The sequence below is a fragment of the Rhinopithecus roxellana genome, chromosome 12, assembly GCF_007565055.1.
Source record: "Rhinopithecus roxellana isolate Shanxi Qingling chromosome 12, ASM756505v1, whole genome shotgun sequence".
NCBI classification, from domain to species: Eukaryota; Metazoa; Chordata; class Mammalia; order Primates; family Cercopithecidae; genus Rhinopithecus; species Rhinopithecus roxellana.
Window position 1 is genome coordinate 81,027,144 of NC_044560.1, and position 23,266 is coordinate 81,050,409.

Genomic DNA, 23,266 nt, shown 5'->3' on the forward strand with positions numbered 1-23,266 from the left:
ACCTGAGCATAACTTTTTTAAGTCATACATTTCCCCATCATTCTATTATGCTGCCAGATTACATTGTAATTTAAATTGATAATACAAAAATGCTGGGTCTTCAAATACAGTGATAGTTATAATCCCTAATCATTAGATCAAAAATATTTTCCTAGTTTCAAACATTTTAGGAGGTTACAAAAATAATTTTTGAAGGCATTCACATATAAGTTGTGTAGTTATTGTGTTTTCATCCTCTGGAAGTCTCTAAATCTCTTCATGTGCCTGTTTATGGGGTCTAATATTTTATTTAATGGTTGGCCACCTTTTGTGACAATGAAAAACGAGTAGTGTGATTTCTCAGAGTCTTCTTAGGCTATTGGGAAAAGAGTTAATGGAGAATGCAGAAATAACAGTGTATGTGTATAAGTTTACTGTCTAATGACTCAAGTGTCCGTTCTATAAAATAGCAATATGTGGTATTTGCCATCAGCAGAAATTACAAGTTATATAGAAAATTGTGGTAGGCTATAGACATAAAATGAATATTTTCTGTAAACCCCATACAAATTAACACTAGCAAATTCCTAGTGAATTCAGTACATACAGTATGTACAAATGATATGAAATTCATCAAAGTTGAAATAACATTGTTAACTATGGAAAAATGGTCAAAGTGTATAATCTAATAAACAAATACAAGCTAGAGCCTCAATAGTGTTCCTCCTTCACATCAGTAAGAATTTTTTTTAAGTATCAGAAGCTGAACTAGAAGCTAAAACTGGTGTGATTTGTAATCCCCTAATATGCCCATATCTTCTTTAGAAAGCAACTTAGCGCTGTATATTGATTCATGAAAACAATGTCACCTTTGTTCTAGTCATTCCACTTTTGAAAATCTTTCCTAAGGATCTCTAAGAAAAGTACAAGATACTATACATGAAGGTTTTCCTCATAAGAACAAAACTTTGTAAATGCCTAAATCACCAACAATAGGGCATTGGCTAAGTAAAGTACAGGAATAACACTTGATGAGCCAATATTTTCCAAAGGGGTCGAGGTCATTTGTAAGAAAACAAAACATAAAGGGTGTACTGCTTAGAGCTATTTTTTTACCATGCATAAGGAAAACAAAAAGTAACGGTTGTGAGTTTTAAACAAGGCATTATCTTGGCTCTTGCAAATTTCTGTTCTTGATAAGACATTTCTTAAAGAAGTAAGCAAGAGACTTTTGCCTATTCCTACCTTTAGTGTAACCATCAATACTATCAATAGTGCTGACTAACCAGGTCTCTTACAGTTGCCAGTTGAAGAAAATCCACCTCACAATAGTTAAAAATGTTTATTGAAAAATTAACTTGTATAGCCAGGGAGTTAACAGGAGTCAGTGAGGCACTACTTGACCAAGGAATCAACTGATATCCTCAGAACCTTCTCAGTTATGCTCTTTTCTGTTGATCTCTCCTGAAAAATACCCTTCTCTTGATGGCAGTGGAGCCACTGGCAAGTCCTGGTCAGCTACCAGTCCTGTGAGTCAGTTCTTCCTTTCTCCTCTAGTTCTTGGGAAGTCCCAGATGAACTGTGATTGACTGGCCAACCCCTTGGTCAGATGCCCAGCATAAAACCCCAGGAATGGGGGTTGTTACTTGGGTGATCTTATTTTATTTCCTGTATGTTTTCATTTCTTCTTGATTTTCATATTGAAATACACAGTAGCACGTCTTGGTTTTATGTGCGGGGTATATGTGTATGGGCATAAGCCTGCTACTTTTGGAATCTTGTACATAATTTTCCTGGGCTTCCATGGAAAATTCCAAATTAAACATTATGACACAGGTACTGAAACATAATATGAATTCTGCAAACTTTACTTGTTATGTTTCACACTGAAATGATAATATAAAATTTGCTTTTTTGATAGAAAGTAGTCATGGACTCTTTCAGAAGCTTTAGGTTAGGGACAGATATACAAGTTTCTTTCTGTCATGTTGTGCACAAATGATTTTTATTTTTCCACATAGCTAACATTATATCATCAGATTTTCAAATATGTGGGAAAAAGCTTGAAAATGACTTTTGTGTAAATTTTTTACATAAGAATAGTTTTCTCCCAATGAACTTCAAATCATGGAGAAAAAACAGATTTTTTAGCTATGTAATATTCTTGTGAGATGGCAGTATTATTAAAATGGATGATTCAGATTTCTGCTAAATCAGAAACTCCCAAATTATTTTTATACTAGATTCTAACCACTTTAGTTGGAGGGAAGAAAAGGATCATGGGTAGATAAATTTGTGAATTGCTGAGTTGGACAGTATTCACTAATAGACTGATTAGTTTTTACTATATCACTGTGCACTTTGATTCTGTAAAAGCAAGGGATAGAGTGGATTGCAATTTGCCCACTAAACCCCTTTTAAAAAAGTAGAACAGTTATTAATATATGATTTGGAAAATATTGCCTTAACTATTACTCTGTGTGGCTCTTCACCTAGTTTCTTACAAGATTGCTTAAGATAAGTGGGTTGAGATGGACAGTGCTGAGAAGTGTCATAGGTTTGTATTGTTTTCCTTTGTTACAACTTGTATTATGTGATGACAAAGTTTGTTTAATAAAAATTCAGAATATTATTTTTAGTCTTGCTTAAATGGATTATCTCACTTTGATGCAAGGTGGACTGTAAACAGACCTACCTTGACATACGTAGGGCCAACGTTTTTTAGAAGCAGGTCTAAGTAAGATCTGTTTCAAAAGTACTCTTGATGAAGTCCCAGATGAATCATGCTGTTGGAAAGAAGTGAGATTTTAGCTTTGGAAATTTAGGGCAAAAGTTAAAAATCATTTTCTGACATGAAAGTGTCCTTGTAGATTAGAGCATTGAACTTTTCATGCAGTCCACTTAAATCTACCTTGATGAATTGCCCCTGAATAAATCACAGCTAAGTAAATGAATTAGCCATGTTATTTTCTGAGGGATATTGGCCAAAAAACAGTTCTCTTTATTTTACCATATTTTATATATTTAACTAGTTTCTGACAGTAATTTTTCCACAGCATCACTTACTGCTTGAGACTATTCCTAAAATGTGCTGCGAATATCAGTAGAGAGGCAAGTGATTATATTTGTATTTGATAAGTAGAAGTGGTAGATGCAGGAGGCAGATGAGGGGCAGGGTCCCTGGAGAATCTGTGACCTGCCTATGCACTGGGAGAATGGGGTGGGGTCACGGGAAGTTTGCATCTTGTGCAGTGGGGAGGAGCCTGGCCTTTTCAGCTTGTGTGTGGTGGCCTGGTATTCAGTCTGTGAGCTGGGAGCCCGCTGGAAGGATCCCCTCTCGCTTTTCTGAGATTATTTTTTTTCCTTTTTGCCAAATAAATTCTGTTCTACTCATCCTTCAATGTGTCCTTGAGCCTAATCTTTCTTGGTCATGTGACAAGAACCTGGTTTTAGCTGAACTAAGGAGCAGAGTTTTGCAGCAGCAGGAGTAGGGCATGTCATATGACTTCTCTTTTGCATTAGATTATTTAGTTTTAGTCTCTTTGAAAGTCCTTGACATAGCTCAGTTTTATTCCATATATATACAGAGAGACTATAATTTTGCATTCCCAAGTAGAATTATTATATTTTTGCCTTTATTTCCTTCATATTTATTACTAGAAACTTTTTTCAGGACCATTTAAAGTGATTAAAATGAATATGTAGCTATTTTAAAAATCATTTTTCCTGTTCACATGAATTATCACATTTTTTTTCTCTGTAGATAGAGCTTTGGAGCCAAACCCTTCTGATGATCCAAGGGCAAGCACAATCTTCCTGCGACAATATCAAACAGATGGTGAGACGACATTGTTTTTCCACCAAGAAGACGACTGAAAACTCTCTGTCATAATGAGTATTTTACAGAAAGTATTTAGAAAAACTTACATTGGTTTAAATTTTTCAACTTTTCATATATTCAATTGTCCTGTTTTAATGTGTAATGTACTTTAGTTGTTACTGTGTGAGTGAAAACATGTAAACTCTCTGTTCACACATTTTGCTACCTTTTAGCAATACCATTTGTCGTGATTTAAGAGTAGTCATAGATTTATCTATATTCATAATTTTTTGTCTTTTGCCCTTTTTCCCTTGCTCCAAAGAGTTCATTTTAATGATGAATGATCTAATTTAGGCTTCAGCTTGGTTTTTATTTAAACAAATAAAAAATCATTTGTTCATCAATGGGGATTGAATTTGTAATTTCAGCCTCCTCTTATACAGTGCTTTAACCATATGAGTTTATCACATCCAAGTTTATGCTACTCAAAACTTTTAAGCTATTAAACTTCTCCTGTTAATGTAATATAAATTTAAACATCCAGTACTACTGCTTATTTTTAAAATGTTATGTTAAATTCTAGTTTGATTAAAAAGCCATACACAACCAAGTTTTTTTAGTTAATTTCAACAGCAAGAATATAAATGAGGGTTCCATAATAATATTTGAAGTAATGCAGCACAATAAAATATGGGTTTCTAATTGTGCTTTTATGGTTTGTGTAGATTTTGCCTGCCTTAAGTCAGTCATTTCAGGTCAGGACTTGTGTTTGTTCATTTTTGCATTGCTATAAAGACATACCTGAGTCTGGGTAATTTATTTTTTTAAAAAGTTTAATTGGCTCCTAGTTCTGCAGGTTTTACTAGCATAGCTTCAACACCTGCTTCTGCTGAGGGCCTCACCAAGCTTACAATTATAATGGAAGGCAAAGGGACAGCAAGTGGTTTCACATGAGAGAGGGAGCAAGGGAGAGGGGAAGGGGGAAGGTGCCACACTCTTAACTAGCTCTTATGTAAATTACCAGAATGAGAATTTGCTCATTATTGTGAGGATGGCACCAAGCCATTGATAAGGAATCCACTGCCATTACCCAAACACCTCCCAGGAGGCTATGTCTCCAACATTGAGGGTCGCATTCTCATATGAGATCTGGAGGGGGGAAAATACCTAAACTATATCAGAATTGTATTTATCAGTTTCTTCCAGAGCCATGGGCTTCTCACAGAGTGTGTGGAAGCAGTGAAGGCTATTTCATGTCCCTCAAGTCTTCAGTGGTAGGAATGTTTGCCTTCAAGGCCTTCCAGCATCAAAGGAGGAGGCAGTGTAGGAAACAAAGCATGGCCCAAGTCCCTCTTGGAGCTTTTATTATTCTGGCCTTTGTTAGAAAAAAAATGACTTCCTTTGCTGCAGATACTATGTCAAATTAAGTTTGCAAACTCATTTTAAAATTTAAATGTAAGATAGGTTACTTTCCAGTTGTGCAAAGACACATTTTTTTTGTTGGTGACATATTAGTAGATGACCAATAAGTGGTTTGAGATGCTTACAGGGATTCTGGTGCATCTACAGATTTGTACCTGGCCAGGAACTAGTTCTTAGAGCCACTAGCTCTTAGATTCTGGTAATTAAAGTAAGCCATGTGTAAACGCAGAGCGAGAAAATACCAATGAATCGTGGCTCATATATGCAACAGTTAAACTTATTTATTAGTTAGATTTCTCATCTGGCTTAATTTGTTATGCCCATTTTTTTCTACATGAGGGTTATTTCATTTGACTGTAGAATATATACATATATAATTATATAATACATATATATTTCGCCCCCCTCCCTGAGACGGAGTCTTGCTCTGTCGCCCACAGCTGGAGTGCAGTGGTGCAATCTTGATTCACTGCAACCTCCGCCTCCTGGTTCAAGCAATTCTCCTGCCTCAGCCTCCCAAGTAGCCGGAATAACAGGCGCGTGCCACCATGCCTAGTTGTGAATGTAATAGAATATCTGTTAGGACAAAAAGTAAAGCCAAGTTTTAAGATTTTACTTTATGAGATTTATTATGCCCTATAATTTAAATTATAAATAGTTGGAAATTATTTTTAAATGGAATTTTGTCTCATTTTGCATAGTTATCCCTATGTTATTCCTTTTGCATAGTTATCCCAGATGCTAGCAACTATTTTATTTTGTGATATTTGTATCAGAACTAACTTTTTTTATTCTTAGTTCAAGAAAAGAGAAAGAGCAGCCGCACAAACCATGTAAGTAAATACTCACAAAGTTAAGAAATTCATAGTTTGAAGTAAAATATGTCTATCTTGATTCCTTAAAAATAAAATGGGGACCCAGTGCTATTAGCATGGAACTCTCTTTGTGGACTTTGTAAATGTCTTCTATCTTTCCAAGTATCAGATTTATGCAGAAAAGTCTTTAGCTTAGTGTGTCCACCTTTTAAAGGATGTGACATGCAAGTTAAATTTTCAGAATCTGGTTGTGGTATAAAGATCTTTATTTAATCTTAAAATAAATCCAACAACAAAATTAGAATAGCTAAGTTAATTTTCCACACTATCTATTGACTTTCTGGTATAGCAGGTAAAAGCACAGCTTTCTGGGTACACCATGATGTTATTTTTTTCCCACTGTTTTTTCCAATTGTAGCACATTTTTTATTAAATCAGTAATATTTACATGATTCTGCTTATGCCAGTGTTATTTACTGCTAAGTCATATGGTGTTTCAGCTGTGCATCTGCATTACATATCCTTCATTCATTTAAATGGTTCTGACATCTGAGCACTTCTGCACTTCTCCCAGATAATCCTTTTCCTCGCCTACTTTAGTTTACCCAGCCAAATGCTGGATGTTAATGTAATATAAATTTAAACATCCAGTACTACTGCTTATTTTTAAAACGTTATGTTAAATCTTAGTTTATTTGATTAAAAAGCCATACACAACCATGTTTTTTAGTTGATTTCAACAGCAAGAACATAAATGAGGGTTCTATAATAATATTATAGTAATCATAGTAATAAGAGTAAGTAGCCCTGGGCTGGTCTCTCTGCTTTCACATCCTGTAATTTTTAGCATAGAATTAATTGTCTGACTATATACATTTGCCTGTTCTCTAACAGTTATTCTTACCCCAAGTGTTGTAACATTTGTCACATGCATATCAAAAATATTCATCAGCTCAAATACATCTGTTTTATATTTCTCTTAGGGCAACTTTCCTTGGCCCTTTGTCATCATAGTTCAATGTAGAGTGACTTTCCTAGATATGCTACATGCTTACTTTTCTAGGGTATCTCTTGAAAGTCTTCTGAGATCTCACATAATTGCCCTCCTCTGAGAGATTCCCTGAGTCCTAGATTCTGTGTTTCCTTCTGCCTTGTTATCCTCTCTAGTTGTACTAGAGCACATTTTCCTGGGAAAAGGCATGTGGGAATATGTTTAGAGACCCAGCCAGTCTTAAAACCCTTCCTCTTTGATACAGAATAAAATTTTAGGTTGAAACTAAATGTTACAGTTCTAAAGGTATTTTGTAATTCTGTTCTCATTACAGTATTGTTTTTTAATCTGTTACCATTGTATGATACATTATTTGTAACTGGGTTTTACATATCTCTAGAAGCTTTTTAGGACCTTCTTTCTCTCTGGGATTCTGAAATTTTAAAATACAGCTTAGTGTGGGGATTTTTCCCTTTACTGGAGCTACTAAGTCTTCAGATCATCTCTTCAAGAGAATTTCTTTTCTTCTCTATTTTCTCTATTAATTTTTTTGATATTCTTGTTATTCAGATGCTGGGCTGCTTAGACTCGTGTATCCACATTGGTTTTTAATCCCCTCACTCCCTCCTACTTTCCAGTTTGTCTTTTCATTCTACTTCTTGGATATTTTTTACTTTATACTTTAATATTTCTCTTGTTACTCTTGTTGAGGATTTTTTTTTAAGTTTTGCTTCTGAATTTTTACTGGTCCCATGAATTATTTTTTCCTGTTGTTTTGATCTCTCTTGTATGGTGGTCCTTGACTTTCACTGGAAGCAGGACTTCTGTCCACTAAGGAGAGTCTGTGAGATTTTGGAAATGAAGCCAGCATTTCATCTGGGGGACTTCAGTGTATTATCTGGGGATCTTTACTCTGGGACCATTCAGTTCCTTCTGAGAAGGATCTCCCAGTTTTCTGCCCGGGATATAAAAGCATGGCTACTTGCTTTCCAGAAGCAGAGGTGGAGTTCTGCTTCTTGATGTACAGTTTTTTCCATCTCTCAGGTTTTAGCTATGGTATCTCTGAGCCCAGAAATTTCAACTTTTATATATCCGGAGAACACACATTTAAATTCCTTGTAAGATGGAAGGACAGGTGGACTTCGGGCTCTAACCACAGATTTTTCAACTGACCTCGCTGGCTTTTATTTTATGTTTCACCCTACTTTCAAAGGTGCCATTTCCCTCTAAGTTGAAGTCTGCCTTGGATTCTGGAAGACAAACTGGCTTGCTTGTTTCTGTTCCAGTCACTTCTTGTAGGCACCAAAGTTGTGCTACCATTGCAGACACCACTCCATTATCTACTTTTTATAATTCAGCATTTATTAAAAATCATCACTGTCATTCTTCTCTATTGGTCCTGCATATAACTTTTATGAGTAATTCTAATGAGATTTCAGGAGGGAGAGGGAATAAATTTATGGTCAATCTATTATATTTAACCCAAATTTATGACCTATATTTAAAGTGTAAATTATAATTTAATTTCAGTATAATTAATATTAATCCAGAGAATTTAACATATATATTTACAATAAACTTATTACACTTTTCTACCAAGGCCTTTTTAAATTTTCTTTTTATTTCTGAGACAAGGTCTCACTTTTTCATTCAGGCTGAAGTGCAGTGGTGCAATCTCACCTCACTGCAACCTCCATGTCCCAGGTTCAAGTGATTCTCCCACCTCAGTCTCCTGAGTAACTGGGATTACAGGCACCCACCACCATACCTGGCTAAATTTTAGTAGAGACAGGGTTTCACCATGTTAGCCAGGCAGTCTCTGACTCCTGACCTCGAGGATCTGCCTGCCTTGGCCTCTCAAAGTGCTGGGATTATAGGTGTGAGCCACTGTGGCAGGCCCTTGTTTAGTATTCCTATCCAAATTTTATACCCTGCCATATTGTTTCATCACTTCACACTATAAATGGAGCTGTTTTCATTAATGTCCAAAGTGTTGGAAATAGTAAATTAAAATGTGTTCATTTTTAGTCTGATCAGCATAGTAAGACTGCATGTCTACAAAAACATTAAAAAAACAAATTAGCCAGGCATGGTGGCATGTGCCTGTTGTCTTACCTACTCAGCAGGCTAAGGCAGAGGATTACTTGAGCCCAGGAGTCTGAGGCTGCTGTTAGCTCTGATTGTGCCATTGCACTCCAGCCTGGGCAGCAAAGTGAGATCTTGTCTCAAAAAAAAAAAAAGGTTAATTCTTTAAAAACATACCTAAAATTTGTCCTCCCAAAAAGGAGAGAGACAAAAGTAAACTTCAGAATTTTCAATGGGCTAAAATAAAAGGCAACAGGTACAACGGAAAAAAAGTCAGTATAGGAGTTCAACAGATACTGGACCTTTGATGGTAATGTTTTGGTTTTGGCTTACTAAACTATGAGGTATGATGATTTTCTAGTCTTCGTTATTCAACCTTAAGACTACTAAGTAACACCTTCCATTTTGTGTTAAAGTTTGCAAAATTTTACATTCTTGGTATTTATGCCGACTGAATAAAGATAATTTGTTCCTTTCTAGTTTTGACTACCTGAAATAATACCTATAAATAGTAAACTGTTAGTGTTTTTGATATAGTAAGATTTATTTTCCAAATTGGAACTGATTTAATTAATTTGTCAAGCACCTGTTGAACTTTTAAACTTGTCCAAAATTCTGTGCTCAGCATCTCCAGGTAGAGAAGAAAGGACTCTCCCTTCCTTGGAAAGACCTATTTTCTTATGAGGAGAGTACTCTCTAAGAATTGGTATCATGTAACGAGTCGTGAATTAGACTGACTAGTTTACAAAAATGGAAATATTTTGTGGTGTGGTTGCTGGCAAAGGAATCTCAGAGGGTAAATGGGGTCATGCTTGCTGGGACAAAGAAAAAGAATCCTAGGCAGAGAGCACCAGGAAAATGTGTGGCAGGAAAATGTGTACGAGCAGGTCAAATGACTTGTAGAATAAAATGAATCAATCTTTTGAAAGAGTATTATTTGTTTATCCATTCATGAGAGTGATGTCCTGGCAGTCTTATTGAAACATGAAGTGAAAGTTAAATTCCTAGAGTTGTCTTTGTTATCTGTTTTCAGAGTGTGAGATGATATTAAAGTCATAGTCTTTTTATCTTCCATGTAAGAAAACAGGACTTGAGAATGCTATGACTTTCTCTATTGTTGGTTATGAAGCAGCCCTGGCACACAGAGCTTCTGAATCTAAAACACTTATTTTGTCCCGCTGTCTCCTGGAAGATTACATTTAGGATTAGTAACTTAGTAATGTAGCATTAATCTTCATTCATTGCAACAAAATGCTCTTGTGCCAATATTATTTAATGTATTACAGCTTATTGTAGTAAGTAAATAATAGAAAATCTCAGCTGCTTTATATTGCTTTAAAAACACTGAAATCTTAGACATTTCTCATTATTTATAAAGGGGAATTCACAATAGACGCTTGCCAGGTCTGATGATAGGTACCATATTAAGGGCAGCCTTTTATAACCCATTTCTCAAACATCCTCTGTTGAATTTAAGAGCCTCCAATGGGTTTCCCATGGAGTGCACATGATTCCACACTCAGTTCACGAAGTATAAGAAGTACCTTAGTACTCTGTCATTTGACATTTTAATCAATGGGAAAAAACACACTTTTATCGGTTTAACTTACTGTGATGTTTTCTTCTATTTCCCTTCCCCTTCAGGTATCTACTAAGCATTTTACTAAAAAGCACAGCTCGTGTTCAACCATATACCTAGATGACAGCACAGTCAGCCAGCCTTATTTTACAACCACGGTAAAATCGTGAGTACAACTATGATGTCAAGGGACACAGCCCCTTTTTCTAAAATCATCCCAGCCATCCTCAGTTATTTCAGTCATTTGATTATCTTTTTCAGCAATCAGTCTAAGAAACTGTTGTCAACTATACATTGATTTCCAATTCTAAATATTAATTTTCAAAAAAATATTAATTTTCAGTTTCTCCTTTAACTTTAGACTTCACATTGGAAGGGAAAATTGGTTAGCAAATAATCAATCCCTGGAAAAGTGTAGTTATTTATTTGATGCTTTTTTGCCTTATGACAATGTTGAATACAATGAGTAGGATAGGTGTCCTTTATAGGATGTTTTCCCCCCAAAAAAAAGTTTTTTTATGAGTTACAGGCCTAAATCAATCAATATGTACTACTTTTGACATTAATCTTGGAAGAAGGAACAACTTTTTCTCTACTGGCACCGTAGTATATCTGCATTTGACTTCCCTTCATTTTGCATGAACACCTCATAGGGCACAATTGAAGATGCACTTTTAGAACAACCCAGGATGAGCCTTTCAAGTTTATTTTAAAAGCAACAAAACCACCACCAGCTCTGTTGGGGCTGCCTAGAGAACATCATTATCATCTGCTTGGATTATGAGTGTTTAATTTTTAGAACACAGTTTTAGAACACAGTTTGGAAAGTGCTAATTTAGAATATTAACGTCTTTATCTTTCATTTTACTTCTTTTTCTTCACAAGAGGATGGTTGTCAGTTTTACTTTTCATTCTATAAACATAGATGCTTATAAACAATTTTGTTTCTAATGCACTAGCTTTCCTAGCCAAACCAATTGTCAGTAACTTCTATTCTAATTAAAAGTAGGAAATTTACACTCATAATAATGTCACTTTTCTATCTCACTTCTAACAGTGGTTGAGATAAAATTGTGTTTCATCAAGAACTTGACTCAAACTCTGTCTAAAGTCTTAAGCTTTGTGACCTATTAATTAATCACTAAACGTCTGTATTCAACCAAGTCTCTAAATCCTTGGGGAAAAAAAAAAAAAAATGCTGTACTTTGGCTAGAGTCCCTGGCTTCTATTCAAAAGATTGTAATATGTTAATATACAATTCAAAAGTAGTTTTAAAGATTAATCCTGCTCAAACAAGTATTAATAAATTTTATCTTTTTTCTCCATCATTCTAATTTTTAGAATTCTACTTTAAGTGTAATTTTAATTTTTTGTCAGCAAGTTTGATAAATGATCACCTGGTATATTCACTATTGGTAAAATAAAGGTTTATTGAGCAAATTAACAGGACAAAGTGGGTTTATAAACAGATTTTGGAAAATGTTTTATATAGGTGAGTAGAGCATTGTTCTCAATGGAATGCATGGACCACATTTGATTACTTATGCAAGTTTTCTTAAAATGTATGTCTGCAATCACATGCTTCTTCCTACCTCCACCTCTCCTTCAACTCTAGGCACTCAGAAGCCTTTTAAGAAAATAGGGATGGATGTGAGGCATTCTTATACGGATAAAAGCATCTCAGAAGGTTCTGATTTGAACCCCAACTCAATCATTCCGAAACCCTGCTGTACATTAGAATCACTTGGGACATTTTAACAACAACCTGATGTTCAAAGTTATACACAATGCTAATTAAATCAAAATGTTTCATGTTAAAAAGAAGGCAGTTTTTAAAGCTCCTCAGTTGATTCCAATGTGTAGCAAAGTTCGAGAGCCACTGCCTGATTTGAATTTAGGACAACAAACCGCTCCTATGTGGTGGGACATTGGGCAAGTCAATTTTAAACATTGTTTTTCTTGTCTTTAAAATGGTGTTGGAGTAAATGTCATTTAGATCCTTGGTCCTTTTTAGCAGGTAACTTCAAATTCTTTTATTTTAAAAGTATTTTAGAGATTAAAAACTTCTTGAAGCACTATAGACATAGCCATCTTAGATACTAATGTTACAAGCTTTTTAAAAAATGCTAATATTATATAGACCTACTGTTAAAATTCAGATTTGCCCTCCTTCAATTATTTGAGCCTCATTTTAGATGTTGTGGGCAGATGGAAAAACATAACTTATGTTTCCTGATACACAGTGTCTGAAGATAAGAATGCAGTAACATATATTTGAAGAGTTTTATTTGTTCATAAATATTTCATTTAAACTAATTGAAAGTACCTGCCCTTAATATTATACTGTGTAGTGCTATGCTGCATTATCGTTAGCACTGCTTATTTTCAGAGAGCTATGATTGATTTTGTGTGTACTTAGGTTTACTAACATTAATTATGCAAAAGTGGTTTTAAGTGATTTAATTTGGTATGAAACACTTTTATCATTAATTTTTAGGAAATAATAAAACATGGATGGGTAGGAGATAGTTAATTAAATCAACTAAAGTGCAAGGCCTAACAACTTTAAAAAAGCACTAGTGTATGTCTTAAATTTAAGCATATATACACATGGGTATAAGTTGCATGGGATGAAAGGTTTTGTGGGTAGAAGAGCATGTAACAGGGAAATATGTTATGATTTATATATTATAATCATCAACAGAAACATGTCTTCTAACAGTATATTGCCTAGCATTTTGATCCTCATATTTTTGTTAAAAACCAAAAAACTAAAACAAGAATATAGTGCCCTAATGGTAGTGTTCTAAAGTAAAAGATTTAAATTTCAGAGCCACTGGGATAATTTCTTCCTCCTCCCTTTTTAAAAAAGTTTTTAGACCCAACAAATGATAAAATCTATTGTTATGATTTTTTTCTCTTTCTATAGTGTGGCCTTAGCAATATATTATCACATGAAGAAAAGGTGAGCTCTTTTAAAACCTTTCTTGTTATTCCAACTGATTACATTTTATAATATCAAGTTCAGTGTTAGTTCATAGCTATAGACATCATCAGCTGTATTGTGCCTACTAAAATATTGAAGCACATTATTTGTGTTTTCTTTCACCCTTAAGACTGTTTTAAGTCCTAACTTACTGAGAATCCCAAAGAATCTGTGTAAGAAATTAAAATTGAGATCTTTAAAAATCTATTTCTGGTTTAGATTTTACTACCTTAGCACTATTGATATTTTGAGCTAGATAATGCTTTGTTTTGAGGAAATAAATGCTTTATTGGTGCATTGCAGAAAGTTTAGTAGCATTGATGGCTTTTACCCACTAGATGTCAGTAATAAGCAATAACCCAGGTTGTGACGACAAAAATATTTTCTGAGAAGTATATCGTTAACATAAATAACATTTTTTAAAGAAAAATAACTTCTCTACAATAAAAAGTAGAGTAAAAAGTGTGTCATATATTGATATTATTGCAAACCTCTAAAGTTTGGCATAATAGAAGACAGCTGTATTCTCTTCGCAATATTTTTAGAGAAGCAAATAAGATGATCAAGCTTCATGCAATTATGTAACTACCAAAAGAAGTATCTTTAAAGCTTTTAGATAATTGTGAGTGTTCTTTAATACTACCTCAAAACTCCACAAGTGCTTGTTTCTTAGTTGCAGGGGAATTTTACATATCAATACATTTATTCCATCAATACTCACTGATTTTTCTTGCACAGTAAATGGGTCTTTTCCCCATGCTTGCTTGTATAATAGTATGCATTGGTTATTTGGCAAATAATGGTTTATGTCTTGTTGTGTCAGAAACTCACTTTTGTTAGTATCACCACGTCTTATTAAAAGTTCTTTAAGTACTGAGAAGCTGTCAAGTTTACAGTAGAAGAAGTGTGTTTTCCAAAGTTCTGGTTTTTAGCCTGAAAGCTTGACTATTATCATTGAGAACAGTTATTGTCTTTTTTTGTTTAGATTTTATAATAAGTTCATGGGTGTATGCACAGGTTTGTTACCTAGGTAAACTTGTGTCATGGGGATTTGCTATACATATTATTTCATGCCCAGGTATTAAGCCTAGTACCCAGTAGTTATTTTTTCTGATCCTCTTCCTCTTCTCATCTTCCACCGTCCAAAAGATTTTAGTGTGTGTTGTTCCCCTTTATGTATTAATGTGTTTCCATCATTTAGCTCTCACCAATGGGAACATGTGATATTTGGTTTTCTATTCTTGTGTTAGTTTGCTTAGGATAATGGCCTCCAGCTCCATTCATATTCCTGCAAAGGACATGATCTTGTTCTTTTTATGACTGCATAGTATTCCATGGTATATATATACCACATTTTCTTTATCCAGTCTAACATTGATGGGCATTTATGTTGATTCCATATCTTTGCGTTTGTGAATAGTGCTACAGTAAGCCTATGTGTGCATGTGACTTTATAATAGAATGATTTATATTCTTTTAGGTATCTAGTCAGAAATGGGATTGGTCGGTTGAATGGTAATTCTGTCTGTAGGTCTTTGGGGAATTTCCAGACTGTCTTCCACAATGGTTGAACTAATTTACACTTTCACCAGTAGGGGAACACTTATTTTCCATGATGTAAAAGGCTCACTTTATTCATTTTTGAGAATGATAGTTGTTTTACTTTTAAGTAAAAACAACATTTTATTTTAAAAAGTGATTATTCAGTTTACATTTAAATCACCAGTTCTTTTTCTTAACACAACCATACTGCAGTAAGAAGAAGTGCTTCTTGTTAACTTTCCACTTTTTCAGAGTATTAAATAGGAAGGTCAAGATTTAATAATACCATTAATTTTTACTGCTTCATCAAAGGCATTCTTAACTAAATCAGACTCTCTTTTTTAACTATAAGGGGCTGTGGAGAATAGAATGACTACTAGTGTAAATTGATCACCTTGATTTATGCTGAGAAAACAGCTATTTCACCCACTTGCTTTTATAAAATCATGGCAAGTGTCAAACAGTGAGAAAGCAGGCAATGCCTTCGTATCCTTTTAAAAATTACATTGTTTTTTGTTTTTAATCAGCTTTCTCAGGCTGAATTAGTATTTTTATCAGAACAGTTTTGGCTGCTTGGGCCTCATGAAAAATGGTGTAGGGGATCTCCAGAGGTCCACAGAGTACATTGCAAGAACCATTGGTTTCTTAAACAGGCAAAATGTATTCGCTGTATTAACCTTTTAAATTCATCAAAGACTGGCCTACTTCAAAATAAAAAAACAGATAAGTTTTTAATTAGAACTACTTAAGTAAACATATCATGAGAATCTAATACTGAGAAAATGATAATAAAGAGAATAATTATACTATTCTCAGTAATTGATAGTCATTATTATATTATTAATATTTTAAATTAGTAATTATTAAGAGAAAAAGACTACAAAATCTGAAACGCATTCACATTTATTTATTTATTTATTTATTTATTTATTTATTGAGACGGAGTCTCGTCCTGTCAGTAGGCTGGAGTGCAGTGGCAAAATCTCGGCTCACTGCAACCTCCACCTCCCAGGTTCAAGTGATTCTCCTGTCTCAGCCTCCTGAGTAACTGGGACTACAGGCGCATGCCACCATGCCCAGCTGATACGTGTGTGTGTGTGTTTGTCGTAGAGATGTTTCACTATGTTGGCTAGGATGGTCTCGATCTCCTGACCTCGTGATCCACTCGCCTCGACCTCCCAAAGTGCTGGGATTAAGGCGTGAGCCGCCGCACTCAGCCATATTCACGTTTATTTAAGTTCTAAATACTTTATTGCCCATTACTACTGCTTTCTAAAACATTCTTGTGTTCCAATGTCACGATAGAGGAGTGAAAATATAACAGGTTCATTACCATGGCCTGTTAGGAAGGGTCAGTACTTACTGGCAATTCTGACTGGTTACTGTAATAAAAGATTTCACAGGACTCGATGTGCTGAGTGATAAGAGTTCCGGAGACCCTCTGAAGGTCAGGCTCCAAGAGAAGGATTTGTAAAATGGTTCGCCTTGGTGAAGCAAACACCAAAGCATACAGGAGGCATTATTTTACTAAACAGATATTTTACTAAGATATTAATCATTTCTGAAATAATTTCTTAAATGCACATTTTTACTTTATAGAGATGCAGATAAATCCCTCGATATATTTGACGAGCAGTTACATCCACTTACTGTAAGTGTCACTTTTATTGAGGCCGTATTTTTCTTATAGACTTGTGTTTGTTTCATGCTGAAGTCAAAGACATTTTTAAGTCTTCTTCCCCATGTCATGTTGCATCCAATCATCTTATTTAAGAAGTGTTATAAAAAGGATGTGCTGGAATAAGAAATGATCTGCAGCTCTGGTTAATTGGTGAGCTAATGAGAGTAAATATATAATCCAAATAACAGAAAATGTATCTTTTAAAAATATAATTGTCAGTAGCATCAAATGATATAAATTTTTGTAAATGCCTTTAACACATATACATGATTTCTGTGAATAGAAATAAAAAAATTTAAATTTAAATAAATGGTGTATAAATTAAAAGATGTACTTCCTCAGGTACATAGTAGCCACATGTGGCTAGTGACCATTGTACTGAATAGTGCAGCCTTAGATCCTTATGGTTACAGAAAACTAAATGTGTTTTTTCAAAGTTTATTGAATGAATTATTGTAAGTAAGAATGAATTACAAAGAGAAGAATGAATTATTGTAAGTAAGACTTTAAAGCCTAAAAGCATTTTGCATTTTTATAGAATTATGTTTGGAAAAAGAGTAGAAAGGAACATAAAAATTTTCTGAGCTTCAGCCCATTTTTTTCACTGAATGTTGATGAGTATTGAATTATTGTGGTATCTTAAGATCCCACTGTTCGTATTTTAGAAACTAAAAGACATCTCCCCAGTCCAAATTTTTCTAAGCGACATATAGGCATAAGTATGAATACTGCTGTGTTAAGAATACTTCATTTTTTTTCTGATGGATACTTATATCACATCCTTTCTTCTTTCAGCGAGAAAAGATGCCAAAGGAATACTTTGAGTATGTTCCTGAACACAAGTTTATTTACAGATTTGTCCATGTTCTTTTTAAAGCCACAAACCTAACAGCTGAATTTGCAATAGTAATTTTGGTAAGATATTTCTTATTTATAAAGTATTTTTAGAAGTTGGTATTTGTACACAGGGTCTGGTGCTGTTTTTAAATAAAAGTTGGCTTCTGGGCCAGGCATGGTGGCTCACATCTGCAATTTCAACACTTTGGGGGAAGCTGAGGCAGGTCGATCACCTGAGGTCAGGAGTTCGAGACCAGCCTGGCCAACATGGTGAAAACCCATCCCTACTAAAATTACAAAAATTAGCCAGGTGTGGTGGTGGGTGCCTCTAATCCCAGCTACTCAGGAGGCTGAGGCAGGAGAATCGCTTGAACCCGGGAGGTGGAGGTTGCAGTGAACCAGCCTGGGTGACAGATCAAGACTCTGTCTCAAAACAAAAACAAAAACAAACAAACAAACAAAATGTTGGCTTCTGAAATTATTATCCAAACTTTAAGAGAAACTTATGAAAGCAAAGTAAAACAGACATTCGAGTTGAATCATCATTATGGCTTACAGTGTTGCCATTGCATTTTTCATAATAGAACCATTGCTATTAAAAGAAGCAGGAGAGATTCCTGATTTCTCCCCCCACACTTCAGTGCATATGCAGTGTGCACACATGCAAGGCCAGCGGAGGTGTTGGGATGGGGAGCAGTAACAAAACCATCCAGTCCATGGGCAGAGACGGATTCCAGTGGAGCTCTGAGTCCCAGGCTGCATTCCTCAGGCAGTTCTCATGCAGGCTGTGATTGAGGCTGCTGCCCTGTCATCTTTGTTCCTTGGGCAATGAGTCTTAATCTACCCCTGCTGATGACTTGTGCCTGCTCATGAAATTGCCCAGGAATGTGGTTCCAGTAGGCCTGGGACAACAAGCTTTGCTCATTAGTCTTCCAAGCCGTAGCTGTTTCCTTACATTTACATCATCCCTACAGAATTCCTATTGTAAAAATATCATTTTGAATAATAAATTCTATTCAAATTGTTGAAATTTTTTTACTTCTCTTCACAGCAAACCTATAGAGGAAAATCAACTGCATGGCTGGGAAGGAAAGAATACTTAGGTCAATACTTATTTACCATCCAATTAGAGTTTAGGAGAGAAGGCTTCTGATGTGCACTTGAATCAAAGCCCTCAATGGGTGCTGGACCAGACAGAGGCCTTTTCAAGGAGCTGCAAGTCATTTGGAACTCTTAGCACATGCTGGAGGGAAGCAGGAGTGGTGCTTCCAGATTTAGAGAGAGAGGTGATGCTGGAGGGAAAGCTGGATTGGAAAAGGGAGAGTTTTGTACTCAGGCTAAGCTAGATGTGCCTTTTAGATGGCAGAGTAGCAGTGTCTAGTCATCATTTGGATATAAGGGACTAGAGTATGAATTTGAGGTAGAGATGCAGAATGAAGAGTAATAGCAACTGTTCAAATGCAGAGTAAGTGTGTAGAATAAAATTGGACAAGCCAGGCATAGTGGGCCCATGGCTTTAATCCCAGCTACTTGGCAGGCTGAACTGCGGGGGATTACTTGAGCCCAGTAGTTTGAGTCCACATGGTGAGGACCCGTATCTTAAGAAAAGAAAAAATAAAGCCAGGTGTGGTGGCTCACCCTTGTAATCCCAGCACTGTGGGAGACCATGACAAGAGTATTGCTTGAGCATAGGAGTTCAAGAATAGCCTTGGCAATAAGGTGAGGCCCCATCTCTATAAAAAAAGAAAGAAATTAGCCGGTCATTGTGGCACATGCCTGTGGCCCCATGTACATGGTAGACTGAGGCAAGGAGATTATTTGAGCCAGGAGATGGAGAATGCAGCGAATCATGATCATGCCACTGCACTGCAGCTCGGGCAACAAAGTTAGACCCTGTCTTTAAATAGATAAAGAAAATTGACAGATGATAGATCTGTAAGGACTTATAGTGAGTAAAGGACAAGCCCCCAGAGGAGTAGCTACTAGAGTGGGAGGAGGAAAAGCAGGAGAGGATATTAAAAGAGTTAAAAGAGGCTGTGGTCACAGTGCTGAATGCTGCCGAGAAGTGACTCATTTCATAAACACTCACTGGATGCTGACTCTGTGTCACTCTTCTAAGTGCTGGGGTAGAAGGGAGAACAGGCTGAACACAGTTCTTGCCTTTATGAGCTTATGTTCTAGTGAGAGACAAGTAGTTTTTTCAGGTAGTGTCAAATAGCAGGAAAAGGAAGCAGAATGAAGGGATTCAGAGTGTTGGGGTGCTCAGTGCTTTAGATAGAATGATAAGGAAGAGTCTCTCTAGGGAGCCAACATTTGAATAGTGACCTGACCAAAGCAACAAAGGGAAGAAGTGCTGGTATTACAGGCAGCAGAGACAGGAATGTGTGTCACATGTGTTCACAGAACAAACAGCAAGATGACCGGTGTGGTCAGAGTGAGGAATAAGAGAAGCAGTGGAGATAAGACCACACAGGCAGGGCCACAGCTCACAGGCCCTTTTGGCTTCAGGCCATAGGAAGATGTTAAGGTTTTATTCCAGTTTGATAGGGGACTCATGTAGATCTTGCACAGGGAAGTGAACGCTGTTAATAAAGAGGCTAGGCTATGGTGACTGCTTTGGGGAAAGTAAGTCATGGTTGGGAGGCAGATTGGAGGCAGAGAAAAGGGCTAAAAAGCAATTAGAGTGATAGAGGTGAGCAATGAGAGATTGTGACTCATAACCCAAGCAGACTACCAGTGAAGGCAGACATAACAGGCATTGGAGACAGATTGCAGAAGAGTAACTCAAATGCAGGTATTTGGCAGATGGCAATGTCCTGTACACTATTAGAAAAGGCTTATGGAGGCTGGGCGCGGTGGCTCAAGCCTGTAATCCCAGCACTTTGGGAGGCCGAGATGGGTGGATCACAAGGTCAGGAGATCGAGACCATCCTGACTAACCCTGTGAAACCCCGTCTCTACTAAAAAATAAAAAAAAAAAACTAGCCAGGCGAGGTGGCGGGCGACTATAGTCCCAGCTACTAAGGAGGCTGAGGCAGGAGAATGGCATGAACCCGAAAGGCGGAGCTTGCAGTGAGCTGAGATCCAGCCACTGCACTCCAGTTTGGGCGACAGAGTGAGACTCCGTCTCAAAAGAAAGAAAAGGCTTATGGAGTTGACTGTTGGGTGGAGACTTCCAGTTTTTAAGTGTGAAGGCACCAGAAACCTAGGCAAGAGAACTGTTGGAAGAGTAACGTCAGTGGGGCAGGCAGTGTACATTAAGGAGAGATGGAAGATGACAAGCTGGCATGAGTGCATGGTGCTGTGAGCACCAATGAGAGGACACAGCTGGAGGTAGTGGGGAGTGAGATGGGAACAAAGGAACAGTTAGATTGGGGAAAATCGCTAACTAGAGAGGCATAAAATCTTCAAAAAGAGCTGATTGTAGGAACAGTGTTCTGCAAAAGTGGGATGGGATCAACTGCCTTGAGAAGAGTTGGCATCAGTGGGGAAAAAGAATTCTGTGTCACACTGACCCAGGAGGAAAAATACCAATGAGTGTCAGTCAGCCGGTCAGCAGCTTAGCAGTAAGGCAACAGGAAGTTGAGCGCCCGCTAGTGTTGTTTCAGTGCTCTCTGATTCCTATACAGAGAGCGAGGTCCATTCTCAAAATACTTGAGAGTTTTGAGCTTGGGGGAAAGGGAGCAGAATCTCTGTAAAACATGTCATGCTCAATAGCCATTTATTTTTGAAAACAGGTGAGTTTGGAGAACACTTTTACATCTGAGCTGACGATCACAACCTTCTGACAAGAAATAAACTCATATAAAATAAACGTTTTCCCTTTGTTTTGACATAAAGAGTTCAGGTAGCTCGCAGACATACTCTTCTGCAGAGCGCCCTCTGAGGTAACACCTCCTCACAGCTCACCTGTAATCTTCACTCAGCTGTTCACTTTGCCCAATTCTTTGTATAGCAGATGTTTGATAGATGTAAACTATCAAACATGTGCTAATTCATGAGACTGTCTCACAAACTACTTGGCAGGCTTAGAGGAATCCCAAGGATGCAGAAACTGGCAGCTGTTTCCACCTTTAAACCAACAGAATTGACTAAGTTGCAGGATGTAAGAGAGAATAAATTTTCATGAAGTGATCATGAAGATGGGAAAATAGGGGCTGAGAGGAGGACCATTCTTTTATATACATGTGTTTTTTATCAAGCAACTGAATATTGGTAACCCTATTGGGTAAGGTGTGGTAATGTTGGGTTAGGGGTGGTAATGTTTTACAACCCCTTAGACCTGCACCTGCCATGCTGCTCTGCACAGCGGCCACTGGGAGGCTCTCTTGACCAGCAGTTTTTTAAGCTAGCACCACAAAAGGGTTAGTTTTTGTGAAAAAGGAGATTAACATTTGCTCACTATCACATGGGTTTTACATATTCAAGCCTGACATACCCATAGAATTTCTATCTACCTCCCAGCTAGGAGTGAGACATTACATATGGTAGGCACTTAAGTATTTCCTGAACAACTTTAATCTACACTGGTCCTATGTGTGTGCTGCCTTTTATGAGTGTAAAGATGATGACACTGCCTGTCTTCATGATGGCATTGGCTGACATATGCAGGCATTCTTGTCACCAAAATTGGGCTGCAAATTCCCATAGGCAGAGTAGGCAGCAGAAGTATCTGACCTATGATTGTAATGTGGTCTCTTGCTTTGCCTGACCAAGCAAAGTCTGTAGAGCATAAGAATAAAAGACACTTTCTGGTCAAAAACAGAAGAAATTTGTCATTCTAAAGAGTTCTTATCACAGCACTTGAAGTGAACTAAATCAATGGCCAGTGCTCTATTTTGCAGATTTACATAGAACGACTCTTAAGTTATGCTGAGATAGACCTTTGCCCAACCAACTGGAAGAGGATTGTCATAGGAGCCATTCTTCTCAGCTCCAAAGTTTGGAAAGATGTGACTATATGGAATAGGGAATACTGCAAGCTCTTTGTGAACACTAGCATTGAAGACATGTGAGTTTCTAAGGTTTTTGTGAACTTTCTAACCATTTTCATTACCTTATTTGCTCCCATAAATTTAACACTTTAAGACATATTTTTAAAGGCTACAGTGTGCAGATAAGGAAAACACATAAAACCACATACTTCTTTCTATCCAGCTTTAGTATAAAAGTTCATATTTTTTCACTGTTAATGGGTAGGTCGTGGTGAGTTACTGTTGTAATAATCTGCTCTGCTCATAAGTATTTTTCTGGTGGTTTTTGGCAAATACTTCACAAGTGCACCACCAGAACAGCACAGTACAGTAAATATCTTTATGGCTTTTTAGAAGCTGTCTGTAAGTCCCAGTCTCTTTTTAAGGGACACATGTCTGGCTGTTGAAATAATTGACCGCTCTTAAGGTCTAGGGCCTCTGGATTATGGAGAAGTTATAGCCTCAGCCTCAGTCACACGTTGTAAATTTGCTTTTGCTGATGTTTTCTCCTTTTTATTTAAAAGTCTGTTTTTTATAGAAACCTTGAGATGCAGAA

The 23,266-nt window shown here is 36.6% G+C and overlaps 1 protein-coding gene across 1 annotated transcript in view; it reads left to right on the forward strand.

Moving 5' to 3' along the window:
- Window positions 1-23,266, forward strand: part of LOC104672797 (cyclin-Y-like protein 2) — an 81,023-nt gene that overhangs the window by 48,659 nt on the left and 9,098 nt on the right. Inside the window, exons 4-10 of the mRNA XM_010376650.2 lie at window positions 3,743-3,817; window positions 6,020-6,054; window positions 10,757-10,857; window positions 13,621-13,656; window positions 16,819-16,870; window positions 17,696-17,815; window positions 22,582-22,748. Coding sequence (XP_010374952.1) covers window positions 3,743-3,817; window positions 6,020-6,054; window positions 10,757-10,857; window positions 13,621-13,656; window positions 16,819-16,870; window positions 17,696-17,815; window positions 22,582-22,748 — 586 coding nt within the window. The remainder of the gene's footprint in view (window positions 1-3,742; window positions 3,818-6,019; window positions 6,055-10,756; window positions 10,858-13,620; window positions 13,657-16,818; window positions 16,871-17,695; window positions 17,816-22,581; window positions 22,749-23,266) is intronic.